The 17402-nt window shown below is 39.0% G+C and overlaps 1 protein-coding gene across 1 annotated transcript; it reads right to left on the reverse strand.

Annotated features, from left to right (window-relative positions):
- Positions 1-283: 283 nt before the first annotated feature.
- Positions 284-15856, reverse strand: AMTN (amelotin). Its single transcript, XM_008157482.2, has 9 exons — positions 15800-15856; positions 15611-15679; positions 11319-11405; positions 10292-10357; positions 9313-9405; positions 5071-5106; positions 3519-3545; positions 1057-1321; positions 284-386 (listed from the first exon to the last, which is right to left on the reverse strand). The coding sequence occupies exons 2-9, from the start codon at positions 15662-15664 to the stop codon at positions 376-378; spliced, it is 639 nt and encodes a 212-aa protein (XP_008155704.2). The 5' UTR covers positions 15665-15679; positions 15800-15856; the 3' UTR covers positions 284-375.
- Between the last annotated feature and the right edge of the window lie 1546 nt (positions 15857-17402).

Here is a 17402-nt window from a genome sequence, read left to right on the forward strand (position 1 = left end):
TGCTGGGTATCCATTCCCACGACTACAGATACTCTTAGACCTGAGAGTCATCTCCAAAAACGTCTAACTTTCTTCCGTCCTCAAAGAAGAAAACATCAGTTTTCAAAATATGTTTTAATGTACGTATCATCCACATCCAAGATAGTGTAATGTTACATTTCAAAGACAAATCATCTATTTAATTACTTCTTTTTCAGAAGTCAGTATTCTCTAGGAAGAATATGTTTTCTGAAATTTCAAGAAAGTTTTTAGTGAACTAAGGATTTCTTCTGGTATTCTTCAGTGTCTCAATTTTTTTTCATAATATGCTCAGTGACAAATACTTCTATGTATCACCACACTTAAGGTGGTTTAGTGGAAAAAATTTGCAACAGCTTACTGAATTCCTGGAAGAAAAGAAAACACTTTTAAAATGAGGTCAAAGCACATTGAATTTAAACATTTTTACCTGACATCAGAATTTTTTTTTTCTAGGAGCAAGAGTATCAATATCAAATTGTTCTTTTGTTATCTCCAAGGACATTTGGTTCCAGACATACACACTTGTTAAACTATTATCTTTGCTTGTTCCCTCTAGAAGAGCTTATTTTTGCAACATTTCTCAAGTCCCACCTGAGGAGAACGGCACATGGGTTTGTCTATGTGCTAGGTGCAGTGTGTTACTAGCGGCTGCTTGTAGCATTAAGTTCGGGAGAAGTTGGAGGCTCATCCATGATCAGTGAGTGGAAAAGAGGATCATGACTGATTAACTGCGTCTGCTGTGGGCCTGTGTGTGTCTGAGATGGGAAAAGGAGAGTCCGTCTGTTTCAAAATATTTCCAGGTGGAGCCTAAGGTGGAAAGTATGTATGCCAGCAATTGAATGTCTTCTTCTGGGTCCAGCCGATAGGGTTGGTGGCCCGGTAAAAATATTCCCTCCCATCGCTGCACTACTGTGAGTACAGGGGCTCCCTGACTTTATTAAGATCTGTGCTTGTCAACAAGACAAAGAACTCTTCTCTCTCTCTCTGCAGATGACTGTCACGACCCAGGGCATTTTCCTGGCTGGGAGAACTTACCATTGGGGAACCCGGTAGTGGTTTCCTCAGCAATGTGCATGCCCCTTTGGATGCCTGCAGGAGTAGTCACTTCAAAGTCATCATCTGTGCCACTGGGCGTCGGGGAGGGGCCTTCTGGGGTTCCCTGGATGGCAGGATTTACTCCTGTTTGTCCCGCAGGAAGGATTGTGTTCTGGACGTCTGGATTAGCGTGGCTGGTGGGCAGGATGGCTCCGGAGAACAGGGGGTGGAAGATGAGGCCTGTGAAGATTTGCGGGGCCACTGGCTGGAATGAGGGAAGGAAACAGAAAACAGAGTTAAAGGAATACATTTTAAAGGCCAACCAGCCTTTCTTCTTGGAGGGCAATAAGTTTGGGCAGGAATGGCAGGATGGAGAAGGTAGAGTCAGAGAAAATAATAAAGATGGGCCCTCTTCAAAGGAAATGTCTCTCTCCCTGAGCCAAGCCTGATGCTGCCTTCATCACTGGGATTCCTTGCTGGGCTGCAATCCCCTCAGAAAAGGAAAGCCACAATCAAGCCAGTCAGGTGTATTTGGAGGTAGGATTCAGGCAGAAAATCCATAGAATTGCGACAGGCTGTGTCCCTGTTATTAACCTAAACCATAGTCTTTCCTGCGCCCCTAATTTTTAAATAAGTAATCTAGGAGACTAAAAATTAATGGGCAAAGTTAATTCACGTAGATTAATCATTCCTCTTCTCATGGTTTGCATCCCTTCATGTGTCTTTTGATGTATTTTTCAAAGGCATTGGAATATTGGGTCATAAATATTTCTCTTAGCAATTCAGCCACTTGTGTGGGGTTTCCCAGTGGAACGCCTCTTTATTGGACTGTCAATGGTTTGCCCACTGGTAATGGATGCTGCTGCTGCCACACTTCCCCCCCCCCCCCCCCCCCCCCCACAGGAAAAATTTTACTGTGAGAAGTTCCACCTAAGAAGAAATATTTTGACATTGGCTGGTTTTGGAGAGAGTTCAGACAGGACCCAGTTCTCCAGGACCTCCCAGCTCTGTTGGGGTTCTCACGGTATAAAAGGGCCAGGAGCTCACAATTAAGATTCAGTTCAGTTTCCTTGGACATGGTTCTTGATTGTTAGTTTTCGTAAGAACCACCCAAGGAATTTGTTATAAAGGCAAGTTCCTAGGCTCCATTGTTAGAGAGATTCTGATAGACTAGGTTGAGGGCAGGACCTAAAAATCTGCATTTTTAACCAGCCGTCCAAGTTGTCCTGATTTGAGGTCCAGGACTGAAGTTTGGGAAACACCGTTGTAGATTTATGAGGGATTGAAGCCAGAATTAAACGTATGCTGCATGAGAGACAGCAGTAGAGTACAGAAGTTTTCAATGGGGATCATGATATCCTTAGGCTTGAAATAAAGCAGGTGGGTTGTACCCAGGATTAAAAACAAGATAAAAAGAATAGTCTATATGAACTATAAACTACCTAGTGTTAGCTGAATGAAAAATATAGCTGTTACTGTGGGTTTTACTAAAAAATGTTTCAAAACCATTGGCATAGTAAATAGAAAAATGGCTTTCGATCCGTTTTTGACCTTGGAACCTAATCTGCTTAAGCTCTCTGAGCCTCAGTTTCTTTATCTATAGAGTTGGGTTAAAAATTTCCGCTTTGTAATTTGGTGAGGATTAAAGGCAGTATGTAATACCTTAATCAATAAAGAAAAATAAAGAATCTACTAAGGTGCCTGTTATATGGAATTGGCTCAAAAAACTGGTAAACATAGGTGTTAATGTGTTAATGTTGACAAAACAGCCCCATTATTTTATTTATGGACAATCTATCAAGTCTCTACCTTTTTTCACAATAGAAAAAAATTAAAAAAAACTGTCTTCTCAGATATTGCCTCAACTCTTAATTTCAGTGTCATGTTTAGATACCATATTAATTCATTTTTCTCTAAAAATGACTTAGAGAAAATGCATAGAAGAGTCTAGTAATGATAATATTAGTATTATTTAGGTTAAACCTTTTAGTTATTCATGTGCAAAGGGGATCATTCATCTATCACTATAAAACACTAAAAAATATATTTTCCTACAAAAATTAAAAATTTAAGTCAAGGAAATGAAATTTTCCTGCAATGAATTTATATATGTGTGTGCATATATATGTTATTGCATTTCAGTAATTTACCATCCTAGATTATAATAAATATAAAGTTAAAAATATGCATTGGTTTTCTGTATAGAACTGAATCTGACATCAATATACAGAAAACAAAAGCTAAGTCAAATTAATGGAAAAGTAACTGGATAATGAAGATAAAAGGCCCAGCTAGGCAAAGGATAACTTAATGCAAAGACCTATAAAATTTTTCAATTTATTGTAGTAAACACTGAGTGTAGGGTTTGTGGTCAAAGAGACTATTAATATGAGGACAGAAAACAGCATTGTGGTAGCACTGAAAAGAATTTTAAATATTAGTAATTAAAAAAATGTTTTTACCAATTCCTCTGAGCTTAGGATAGTACCCTAAAAAATAATAACAAAAATTGTTAGACAAATTTTAATATATTAATGGCAAGATATGTATAGCATAACTTAAAAACTTAAATTAATTTTAAAAATTGTAAAAATAGACTTTTTATTTTCAACAAAATTTTAAACTGCCTTGTGACTTGCATTACAAAACTCTTGTCAGCACATGATATTGGACAGCAACATTATTTGAGTGATGTGAGGTTTTTCGTATTTTAAATATATGTATTTTTCCATTATTAAGTAATAGATGCACATTGGAGGAGGAAACTTGGAAGGTGCTTTCTAGAAAGCAACAAGAAAAATAATATAATGTCATCTGGCAGAGTTTGATATATTTTCTTCCAGATGTTTTTCACACATTTGTTTTTTTATATAATAGAAGTCATGTCATTTATACAATTTCTATCTTACTTTTTCTTTTAATACTATACAATGACCATTTAACCACATTACAGACATATTTTAATAAGTAGACTTTCCAATGATCACAAAATATTGGCTTTAATGTTGCACAGCTAACTTATGTTCCTTTCTTTAAGATTTAAGTTGCACTCAATATTCTTCTGTACTATAAATATTATTTTGATTAACATATTTGTAAATAAATCTTTACTATATTTCAGATTATTTCCTTAGATGTGTCCCCAGGTGTAGAATCAAGAATTGATGCCGAGACCGGTTTGGCTCAGTGGATAGAGCGTCGGCCTGCAGACGGAGGGGTCCCAGGTTCGATTCCGGTCAAGGGCATGTACCTTGGTTGCAGACACATCCCCGGTGGGGGGTGTGCGGGAGGCAGCTGGTCGATGTTTCTCTCTCATCGATGTTTCTGGCTCTCTGTCCCTCTCCCTTCCTCTCTGTGAAAAATCAATAAAATATATTTAAAAAAAAAAAAAAAAGAATTGATCTAAATGTTATATTTGATTCTGCTGTTAGGAGTAAAAACTGCCATCTGATGCTCATATTTGATCTTGATCCTTGGTAATTTGATCTCAAGAATTATCTTTCACACACACCCACACATACACACACACAAAAGGGAGAGAGAAAAGGCAATGTTTGTATCATTTTTTAGGGAAATTATATATAATAATAAGTAAATTTGAAGTTAAAAAATAAATCCCCCAAATCATAACTCAAATCAATCCCATTAATTTATTTTTTTCTTAACAGTGGGACTTAAAGAAATGACTGGTTGTGTCACCTGTGACATTTACTATCTCTGTGACTGTAACTGAATTACTGTATCTCCAGTTACTCATCTTCAAATTGGCAATAAAAATATTGTCTGTAAAAGGTTATTTTGAAGATGAAATGAGATAGTACATAATAAATAATAAAATACTTACAACAGTGCCTGGCACATAGTAAGTGCTCAATAAGTGTTCTTGCTATGATCAGTGTTCATACAGTGCAAAGTAAACAGTAAACTTGGCAACTATTCGATGAATTGAGGCAAGATTAAATATTTCACACTAAGATGATTTAAAACAAAAGCCATCATACAAAATAACCTTACCTGGGCTCCAAGTTGTGCTACAATAAGTGGTAACATCTGGAAAAAATTGTAATAAATTCAGTAAAAAACATATTCAAAGGTAAGTTCTGATGGATGATATCAATATCAAGACTTCCTTAAAAAACACAACATTTGTTCAACATGTATTTGTTACTTATGTATTGTCTATAATCATAGATATAGACTCAGAGAGCTGGATGGGAATCAGAACTCATCTAATTTGTAAAAAAGAGGATTAGACCCAGGGAGATTTTGAAACCAGTACAAGGCAGCAGCACATTTAGAAGGTAGAAGTTAGTACATTGGATGATCAAAAAATAAGGTTGGCCTTAATCTACCTCCAAACTAAAAATTATCCCTAGAAATAATGATATAAAGTGTGATAAAAAAGCTTGTGTTTATTTTGTATGGCATTTAAGAAGATACATGAAAACACAGTGAATATTTTCAAATACAATGAATTCTTGAAACATTTATGGTTAGTCTCATGATGGTTGCCTGGGAGTTCCGCTGTTAAAATAGAGAACTGGAAGGAAATGAAGGGTGACATTGTTCAATAATCCCTGGCACTGACAGAGTTCTTAGAACTGAGAAATATTTTGAAAGGTCACTGGTAACTATGTAAATGTCCTGAATTTATACTCAAACAGATTTGGATGAGGTGTTGGTGTAATCTGGTACTTTAAGAGCTAACCTAGAGTTTGTCAAAGAGAACTAGGGCTTTAGGATTTATTTTTATTTCTATAAAGATTCACACAGTGTCAGGAAAGTAATCACAATGGAACTTTTAATAGCAACCAACCCAAAAGATTTGGAAGTCTCATGAAATAGACTCTTAACTTTATTATTTCCCAGCACAGTAATAGCCATAGTAACAAAGGGTAAAAAGTGAATACTTTCAAGAAAAGCCTGCCTCTTCATTAGATCTCCGGCTACTGACCAAAAATCAACCAATCTCAGGGAGACAATGGGGAAGGAGCTTGGGGGGAAGGGACCTGAGATTTGGAAGAAAACATAATTGAAATTAAAAAAAAAAAAAAGATGAGTTGGAAGGAACAAAAAGATACTAATAGGAAACTAGAGATGTCTAAGTAATTACAGATAATTTAATATTTTACCAATGTAAAAATAAATATTTTTATTAGTATTTGCTAGAGAAATTATTTGAAATAATAATACCTAATCTTGGTGAGTATATACTGTGTGGTAAGAAGTATTCTAAGTGTTTAATGTATGATTACTCATTTAACCTTTATAAAAGCTCTAGAGGTAGGTTGTATTTTACTCCAATTTTAAATTATGAGGAGAGTGAGCCACAGGTGGTTAAGTAACTTGGCCAGCATCATCTATAATAATAAAATTGTAATATGCTAATTAGACTGACGTCCTTCCAGATGAAGTGGGGGCTTCGAGGGAAGCCCGGGTTCCGGGTGCCAGAGGGAAGCCAGTGCCAGCAGCCGGGGGAAGGAAGGCTTACTCTTGCACTAATTTTGTGCATGGGGCCTCTAGTGCAGGTAATAAGTGGAGAGCTGGGATTGACTAGATGTTGTGTGAATGTAGAGTTCACTCCACCATGTTGGCTTTGCTTTGAAAAATGGGAGCTTTGGACAGGTGCCCAAGTTTCTGGCAGAGGACCCTTGAAAGGCAGGGTCAGAAGGACTGGGGCTGCACAGAAGCAGGGCAGGCATGGGGACTCTCGGTGGTGGGATAGCCTAGAGAGCGTGAAGAATCTCCCCTGAGAAATGGGATTGATTTATGTTATTGCATGTTGGGGAATGTGTATTGTTAAATCCTCTCTACTGACCTTTAGTAACATCTACAGTAACCACTAAAGCATTTGACTGGAGTGATTGTGCTAAGTCTGACTTCAAGGTTAGAGCAGGGCAATAATTGAAATTGAAGTTGGCATAAGGACCATGCCAGGATCACGTGTTAAAGAGATGTTCCTTTTATATGCCCATTTCTCTAGTCTTTTTCAGAGAATAGCTTTTATTAATGAGATATAAATAAGCAGCAAATATGTTGAGTGAAGGCTCTAAGATATCTGTAGGAAATAAGTACAAATACATTTCAATATTAAAAAAGAAATGTAAAAGTTATGTTACAGAATTTCACAAATATGAATTAATGAAGCAGGTTAGAGTGTCTTGTGCTGTTATTTTGGACAAAGGTATAAAAATGTATTAATCGCATATGATGTAAAATTTAAATTGAGCAGCTTAAAATTATTTTGTCAATTAAACTCAGCTTTGATTATAATTACTAATTAATACAAACTTACTCTTATTAAAACCTGGAGGTATCCATAGTAGTAAAAAGATGGTTAGGATATATTGATCCATTATTGTATTCATGCTTCATAATTTGGGGATGCGTATTAAAAGTCTTACATTTTTATGTCTTCACACCTACAAATTCTTTTCCTAAGAACTAGTCCTAAGGAGATAATCATGATATGGCCAAAGACATAGTTACAAGGATGTTCACTGTAGCATAATTTATAGAAGCAAAATTTAAAAAAACCACAATACCAAACTTTTGCAATACAACAAAAAAATTAAGCAATCATTAAAAACAATGTTATAAGTGAATATTTCAAAACACAAAGACTATTCAATATTTATTAAGTAAAAAAATCAAGTGATAGAACATTAGATATTATAAGAACATATTTTTAAAAAATATGTGCTAAGTCTGACTTCAAGGTTAGAGCAGGGCAATTTTCTTAAAATATGTGCTTAACGCATAATAGAAAAAAAAAGGTCATATCCTGGAATGCTGACAGTGTTTAATCCTGACCATTAGGATTATGTTGTGGCCCCCTCCCCCATCACTGAATTTTATGAGTTTTATTTTTGCTCATCTATATTTTCTAAGTTCTCTATAATTACTATATATGATGCATGTAATAAACAATAAAGCTTCTACAAAAAATTAGATCATTATGTGGGGCTAAGATAACCTGGTAGGGAGAATAAGTTATCCATAATGACTTAGTCCAGTCATAAAGGGATAATTATATTTTTCTCTAGAGCCTAATAATCTATTTAAAGAAGTTTCAAAAAGGTAGATATTTGGGCTTTGTCCATAGTTAAAATTCAAACACATCCCTAAGTGTTTGATGTCCTAAATATGTCCTTTATATCTTAACTAGAGGTCCGATGCACAAATTTGTGCACGGGTGGGGTCCCTTGGGGTGGCCTGCGGGGATTGGGCCCCAGCTTGCACCCCCAGCCTTGCAGCCCTGCAGCCCTGCCTGGCACCCCACCTTGGCCTGGCACCGCCCCCTCACCTGCTCCACCATCCTGTCTGTGGGGCGATTGATTGGGGCCGGGCCTCCGCCCGGCTCCATCAGTGCCTGGGAACCAAGCGGCAGCCTTGCCCCCCGTCACTGCCACTGGTTGCCATCTGTGGGGCAATGACAGGGCAATCGGGCTCCTGCTTGCACCTGCCTTGGCCTGGCACAGCCTGCTCACCTGCTCCACCATCCCACAGCAGTCCCACTCTCATTGGGGCCCATCGGGCCAGCAGCACTTCCACTGCCACCTGCTGCCAGTGCCGCATCACTGATGCCTGCCATGTTCTGTGCCGCCCCCTGGTGGTCAGTGCACATCATAGTGAGCAGTCGAGCTCCTGGTCTCCCGGTCGAACTCCCAGTCGAACAACCACCCAAGGGGGCAATTTGCATATTAGGCTTTTATTATATAGGATTAATATATAGGATGTGAGAGGGTTTTCCATGAAAGCAAATGATGGTGGGAAGTAGGTAAGAACTAGAAAGTACTTGGGGACTTTTGAGCAGGCCTGACAAAAAGGTACAAAAAGGAGATTAGAATTTAAATGTTATTCACCTCTTAATTTTAATTTTGGATGATTCTGGCCACCCAGAAGGTCTTCAATAGAAAACACAACATGTTAGAAAAGAATCCTGCTACTTCTCATTTTCCTCCTTATACTTCTGACTTCTCAATCTTCCCAACCCTTCACATTTTTCTATTACCCATTACAAATGTATTCTGGAGAGGTTATGAGGCAGAATGCTCAGTTTTCCAGGTATGTTCTCATGGATTTTCAGCACAACTCAAATTGTCAAAGACTGTTCCATGTTCTGTAGAACATCCCTCTACAAATTATCTGGGGGAAATGTTTAAGAACCTTGAAAAATTATTTCCTCTCCTGTAGGCTTCCACCTAAGAGAAGACGCTCCCCAATTTTTAACTGAAGTCCCATTTTTGAACTTACTTGGGGTTGCAGCTGCTGTTGAACATTTAATCCCCCCAGGGTCAGTGGGAGGGTATGGGCAGCAGGTGCCATTCTTGCAGGAGGAGGATTCAGCTGTAAGGCAAAGTAGGTTGTCATTGTATTGTTTCAGTTTGACATTCAGGAAACTAACATGTATTTACTAAATGTAAAATATGTGTACATAGAGAATTTACTATGCAAATTATACTATATGGCATTTAGAATTAGATATAGAGGTGAAGTTCCAAGACTTGTTTAGTCTACCAATACAACCACAGGTTGACTAACTTTTTCCATATTAAAATTTTCTTTGGCATTTAACCATTCTCTCTGAGAACAATTTAGGTAATTTCAACCTGGATTTCAGTTTTTGGCTCTAACAGCAATGATTACTGGAATTTTCCTATGAAGAAATGATTCTTCATAGGTATCCCATGAAAATTTCTAGAGTCAGAATAAAATATCTAGCCTGCAAAGGATCTATTACTACCAGTATATGTAAATCTGATTACTAGATAAAAATTCACTTTAATCAGCAAAGGAACTTAAACTATATATAGTTTAAATAACTATACAGATATTTTATGAAAAATGAAAATCTTCCTGTCCCTTCTGGTTTTCTCTAGTTGTTGGGGTGAAGCTAACAGTTACAGCATTTAAATGGTGGGTGCATGTTGTGGGGAAAAGAGAGGAAGGCCTGCTGAAGAAATGGGGAGAGGAACTTGAGGAAGAGGTAAAAAAACTAAAGGAGCAAAGGCTTGAGAATTGTAATTCCTTTAGTGCTCCTTTTGCTAAGAAAAAATGTTCATGTCATGTTGACTAGAATTCAGCTCTGACTTTTCTTTCTTCTCTTTCAATTGATCTACAATGAATATGTGTGTATGTGTACATTTGTGGATACACACATAGATACACACACTCAATGTTAGGTATTATATTTACTTACCAATGGCTATTAAATGATATAAAAGTTACTTACCAGTTGCAGATCTGACCCCATGGTGAGCATCGGCGTCAATGGTATTAGACTTAAGGAAGGGAAGACCTGCAGGGCATTGAAATTGATGTATGAGAGAGAGGTTGTCTGTTTTCACTAGCCTGCCAGTGGTGGACATCCTTAAGTAACCTATGCTCCCGTTAGGGGTGCATTTGCCATGAAGGTGAAGCTTCACTAGTATTGCCCCCTTCCCTGGCCCTGGGAGGCACCTGGGCAGTCTATCTAGTTTATGGTATTTATCAGCTTTAAAAATGTGTGTTTCTTATTTCTCATCTCATTATGAATTATTCACTTTGGTACTTAATGTTACATGTCTAATTTTGTATTCTTTTTCTTAAAGAGTATCCCTAAATTATGTAAGCTTCAGGTCCCGTAAGGAGAGAGATAGGTTTATGACCATAGATTAAAAAAGGGACCTTAGACTCTGGTGTTACCTGTTGTTTCACAAAGTCTAGATGAAGGCAAGGTGGGGGCCTTTAGAACAGAGGGAGGGCTGGAGTGGGAGGAAGGGTAAGGAGCCAAAAGACAATGGAGTTTTCAAAAGTATTTAAATATGCTTTGAAGAAACAGACGTTATAGCGATGCATTAGCTCATCAACAACAACAGAACTGGAGGAAATCTGCAGTTATTTTTATAGATTATCTCTATTAAGATTACCTCCCTGTTAGCTCTGGCAAATACCACGTGACATGTCACGGTATCACAAGACATAGATGGCCAAGCTTTGTCAACAGCCGTAGCTATTGCTTTTCAAATTTTACTAGATTTGGTTACTAACACAAATTATTGTTCAGACAAAAGGAAAAAAGAATGAGGATGATTTATTTTCCTGACTCAAAATTTTCAAAAAAAAAAAAAAAGGTGTATTTGTTCTTGTTTTACTTTTCTCCAAAAAGGAAATCCTCTCTCTCTTGTTTAGTCAGGAGACTCTATGTAAATCTTGATTTAAACCCACAAGTCTTACCACGTTGCCTTCTCTGGCTGCAATGCTCCTATTGGAGGACTCACCTGATTTGGCTGCTGTTGGTTTAGTCGGGTTGTCTGATCTGGAACCAGCTGCGTTGGAGGAAGTCCCAAAGCAGGTTTGAGCTGCATCTGTGATAAATATTTTCGCGGCAGTGATGTGTTTGACATTTTGTATCCGTTCATTTACAGGATGTAACTAGGTGTCCCCAATGCAAAAATGTCTGTCTTCAGGCTCTGTGTGTTTTGGGGCGGTTTTAATTTCCTGGAACATGTCGTGCATAGCAGGAGACAGAACCGTAGAGTGGAAAAAAACGCCAGTCCAGGTGTGTGGTGGGAAACAGCGTGGGGCGGGGCACATGCATTTCTGGTGGTAGTTCCTAGGTTCCCATTTCTTTTTCTGTAACTGTCTTCTTCTTTTCTGAGGGCATGACATACATAGTCTGCCCCTTAGCTCTGTTCACATCTGCTTTTTCCTAATGCTTGAATGCACTCTGCCACGATTCCTAATGCATTTTAACGGAGCTTTCTGCTTTTGCCTGTGCCTGGCAAGTCACTTTCTGTAATGGAAGTGAACATTCTCTTCTGGCCAGAGTTATTTTCCTAGTGTCTTTGAGAATCACTGAATTTAAGGGGCAAATATATGTTTGTAATCCGTATGATGTACAGCGTGTCCCAAAAATGTATACAAACACTTTTCAAAATTGCACTACCGGCTGTTCAAGTGTGTATACATGTTTTGGGGTACCCTATGTTTGTATGGTTTTCTTTAAAGATAAGGAAACCGAGGCCCAGACAAGCAAAGTGACCTGCCCAAGGTGACACGGTGAGTGGCAGAGCCAGAACAGGATCCCCCAAGTGTTCCTGGTCCTTGAAGAAATGAATCCTTCCCTTAGCTTCTCTCCCCAGTCCCTCTGCATTCAGGCAGAAGCTCCCTGGCCAGGTCCACCCCTCTGTCACCCTTGCTTCTGGCTGCATCTCAGAGGGCTATGTGGTGTAGTCGTTCACCATGTGCCCTTGGCCACTTGGATATACCTTGGAGCTGCCACTACTTCTTGGTTTCACTTTGGCCATTTCCCCTCAGTTTTAAGAGGAAAGACTGGAATGATCTATTCTTAGAGGTCCCTAGAAGCTTTAAGATATGTGGGTACAAATTCTGCAGATTTCTTTTCATCCTTTACAATCCACTGTCAGCATGGCAGCCAGAGTGGTGCTTTGAAAACAACAGTCTGGTCCTTTCACTCCTCTGCTCAGCTGCTGCATTGGCTTCCATTCTCACTCAGAGTAAAAGCCAGAGACCCTACAGGGGCCTGCACGCCCCTCATGCCCTGGGCCCCAGTGCCTCTCTGACTGTACATTTCATTTCATTTCCTGGCTTACTCTACTGCTGCTGTTGGCTATTTGCTATCTCTGTGACAGGTAAGGCCTTACCTGCCCCAGAGCCTCACCTCCACCCGTCCCCTCTGTCTGGAATGCTCTTTCCCTGGACATTGGCTCACTCCCTCACATGTTTCAAGTCTTTACTTGAGTTCACTTTCTTATTGAGGCCCACTCTCTTGAAAATGCAACCTGCCCCATCTCCAATTCCCAAACTTGAGCCACTGAAAACAAGTGCTAGGTTGTTTTAAGTGTCCACATTTGCAAATTGACTCATTTTTATGCATTTATGATCCTATCTAATAAAAGAGCAATATGCAAATTAACCATCAGTCTGCTACACCCACCAGCCACGCCCACCAGCCAATCAGGAGCGAGTATGCAAATTAATCCAACCAAGATGGCTATGGCCACGGAGTGAGCAGGAGGCTTGGGTTTCCCTGGCAATGGAAGAAGCCAAGCTTTCCACACACCCTGGCAGGCCCAGGCCTAAACTCAAGGCTACAAAGTTTCAATTATAGAAGATAAATAAATCCCAACAAAAATGGCGGCAGCCATGGAGCTGGAGAGAGCAGGAGGCTTGAGTTGCCCCCGGTGATGGAGGAAGCCAAGCTTTCCGCACACCCTGGCCTGCCTTGGCCTCCGCTCAAGGCTACAAAGTTTCAATTATAGAAGATAAATAAATCCCATATACCAGGGCCTCTGCTTGGGTTTCTGGAGGTGGGGGGATGGGAGGGGGTGGCTGGCCTGCAAACCACCACAGGCCCCTCGCCCAGGCTTCCCCATGCCCCAAGGGAACCCCCATCCTAATCCGGGACACCCTTCAGGGCAAACCAGCTGGTCTCCACCCATGCACCAGGCCTTTATCCTATCTAATAAAAGAGTAATATGCAAACTGACCATCACTCCAACAGACAAGATGGCTGCCCCCATGTGGTCAAAGATGGCTGCCCCCATGTGGACACAAGATGGCCACCACAAGATGGCCAGCAGGAGACAGCAGTTGGGAGGGACCAGGCCTGCAAGGGAGGGCAGTTGTGGGTGATCAGGCCAGCAGGGGAGGGCAGTTGGGAGGGACCAGGCCAGCAGGGGAGGGCAGTTGGGGGCAACTGGGCCTGCAGGGAAGGGCAGTTGCGGGGGACCCAGGCCTGTAGGGGAGGGCAGTTAGGGGTGACCAGGCCTGCAGGGGAGGGCAGTTAGGGGTGACCAGGCCTTCAGGGGAGGGCAATTAGGGGCAAACAGGCTGGCAGGGAGTGGTTAGGGGGTGATTAGGCTGGCAGGCAGAAGTGGTTAGGGGCAATCAGGAAGGCAGGAGGGTGAGCAGTTGGGAGCCAGCTGTCCTGGATTGTGAGAGGGATATCCGACTGCCCGTTTAGGCCCGATCATACTGGGATCAGGCCTAAACGGGCAGTTGGATATCCCTCGAGGGGTCCCAGATTGGAGAGGGTGCAGGCTGGGCTGAGGGACACCCCCCTCTTCCGTGCACGAATTTCATGCACCAGGCCTCTAGTAATTCAATAAACTCACAAATAATTAAAAAAATCTCATCCATGTGTCCTGATTTTTTGGTTGACAAATACCACTGTTATACCTAATAGATATCTTAGTGTCACCTCCTGCATCCCCTGTACCACTAACTGTAGCTGCTCTCGTGTTATTGGCTATTAGCAACCTGTATTGACTTGCATGCTACTTCTCAGTTTGCCTTGAATGATAGCTGTGCTTCTGGAAAGTTTTATTTCTCTTGAGTTTTTACACAATGGATGGTAATTTAAAATATAGTAGAGACACCCTATTTAGGAGAACCTTTTGGTAAATTTATTTGGTGAAGTGGGAAATCTGTGGTTTACAAAAAAATTAACTTCCTAATTTACCTTGTTTAGAAATTGAATTTTTGCAGATAAACTCTTTCAAGAAGGATGTATGTATCATTTGGGAAGAAATAAGGAGGTTATTTATTCATGTCTGTCCCATCCCCTTCCTACAAGATTACCCTCTTCTTCTCCTTCATAGGACTAATCATAGTTACAATTTATTATTTGATAGTTCTTTTAAAAAATTATTTATTAGCATCTATTGTGTAGTGAACAACATGAAGGATCATGCCCTTTCTCCCCTTCACCACTGTTTTTTTCAGCAACTAGCCCAGTATCTGGTTTATAGAGAGTTTCCAATATATATTTGTTGATTGTATGGATGACTACTGAAGTGTCAAGTGGGCTCAAAGCTCCCCTAAAATGGTTTCTTTGTGTTTTGCTATTTCATAGCAAATATATTGTAATTATTTTCTTAATGTCTACACGTAAGCATCTCAAATAGTCAAAGGGAAATCCACTTAGAGGCCCAAACCCATCTCTATGTCTGTAAAATATTGAAGGACAATTGGAGTATGTGTTCAAATGTAAGTGCTCATTTTCTTAAAAAAACACACAAAAAAACCACATCTGTTATGTGTAAATACATTTTGTGATGAAATGTTCTAAGTCAAAAGTCACAATTTTTTTTGTAATATTCCCTTGCAATTGCATGATTTGGTAGTCTTTTTGGAGTTTAGATAATCTAGATGTTTTGTGCTTTCAACTGGAAAAATCAGAAAATCCAGTTTATCTCTTTAGTCATGAGAAAATACTTAGTCGCCAACAAAAATCTTAAATTCTTTTTAGAAACTAAAATAATTATTCATTTTGACTAGCTATAATCTAAGGCATTCTTTTTTCTCTCTTGATTTCTCCCCTATTGCTCTGCCAAATTAATAGAATTTCTACTACGATGCACTTTAAAAATGTTAAGTATATTGAAATTTGCACTAACACTTTATTAGTTTACCGTCTTTCACCTTGGAGAATAAAACTCAGAAACTAAGGGAATGGGTCACAAAACAGAGGGTAGGAAGAGAAATAGTTATGTAATTAAGATGCTGCTAAGGTGGGTTGTACATAAAATAAACATATTGCACTTACTGGTAATGACTGAGTTGATCCTAGAAGATAAAGCAGTAGAATCATAGTCTTCATGCTTCAAATTGCTACCTATAACAACAAAATAGTGTTATTCTTTCACTCCATTTTTTTTTTCCTTTTGAGAAAAGATGATACTTAAAAGAAAAAACCCAGAATGCTCTGATTTGAAACATGGTCAATTGATGTTACCTTTCTCTCCACTAGTCAAAATGTACAGGTGAAAAAATTTTCAAAGTCCAGTTGATTTCTTCACTTTCTGGGGTGAAATATTTTATCCTTTGATGAGTTGTGAGTTTGTAGAAGGAATTTAAACTGAACTCCAGGAGGTTGGCAACTGAGAGACCAATCAGGACTCAGCTGTGAAATCATTTGGTTTCTTTCATTTCCCAACACTTCATTAGGTGAGTTATTAGCTGCAGACATCATATTACCCAATGTCTACCATTTGAATAGAGGGTATTTCAGGAAGACAGGGCTTGTGTAATTAAAAAAAGTATAGACAATTAAAAAAGTTAAAATCCTTCTTCACCTCCATCTCCCTCCCAAATAACTTTCCAGATGTACCTGTTTTATCAGGTATGTATGAACATGTAACTCAAACATCAAAATATAACTGTGCGTTAAAATATGAGGCATATTATGCATATTGCTCTGCAAGTTACTTTGTTTACTTAACAAATAATGAACTTCTTTATGTGTCAGTACATAGAGATTTATTTCATGGTTACATTACATTACACTTCATTTTGATGGGTATTTAATCCATTTCCATTTTTATTTTATAATTATAGAAGTGGTACAATGGATATTTGTATACATTTATTATACATGTAGAAGTATTTCTGTACTGAAGTACAGAAGTATTTTTGTATAGAAGTACTATATTGAAGGATACATATGTTTTAAAATTCAATGAATATGAGGTTAAAAGTAATTATATGCTTGGTAAGTGCAATATTAGCAGTTTACATAGGCATGAAGGGGATTGTGGTTATTTTGTTGGGGGCCAAAGGGTAGAGAAGGCTTATAGAAGAGTTGACAGCTGAGCTGGATTTTGAAGAATAAAACGAAATTTACTAAGAATTCAAGGAGAGGCCTGGCCGGTGTGGTTCAGAGGTTGAGTGTCAACCTATGAACCTGGAGGTCATGGTTTGATTCCTGGTCAGGGCATATGCCCAGGTTGGGGGTTCAATTCCCCCTGGGGGTATGCAGGAGGCAGCCAACCGATGATTCTCTCTCATCATCGATGTTTCTATTTCTTTCCCTCTCCCTTCCTCTCTGAAATTAAAAAAAAAAAAAAAAAAAGAATTCAAGGAGAGCATCCAGGCAGACCAATACCTAGATATGAAAAATGATATTTACTGGAACAAAATGGGGTAAGAGTATCAGTGAAAGATAGGGTTGGAGAGACACCTAATTCTAATCACCTGTAGTATTTAGTATTTTTGTTTGTTTCTAGTACTCATTTAGCTCCTAATCAAAAATTCTTTTATATGGCTCCATTATTTTTCTATTGTATGTTTCTCTTGAACTAGATGGGGAGTTCTCAGGGCCTTGTCTTATATTTCTTTTGTGTCTTTTATGTTAATTACATTAACATTGCTTTGCACCAGATGGTGTCTACATGTTGATGAATAAAATAGTAGAGGTATACACTATGGGGAGACTTCAGAGAAGAGATGGGGCTTTAAGTGGATTTGAAGACTAAATATGATTGACAGCACAGAGAACTGCATGGTAAAGGGGTGAATATTGAGAGGAGCAACAGAACATAAATGCTGAAGAATGTGGA

Source organism: Eptesicus fuscus, chromosome 2 (genome assembly GCF_027574615.1).
Source record: "Eptesicus fuscus isolate TK198812 chromosome 2, DD_ASM_mEF_20220401, whole genome shotgun sequence".
In the NCBI taxonomy this organism is placed as follows: domain Eukaryota; kingdom Metazoa; phylum Chordata; class Mammalia; order Chiroptera; family Vespertilionidae; genus Eptesicus; species Eptesicus fuscus.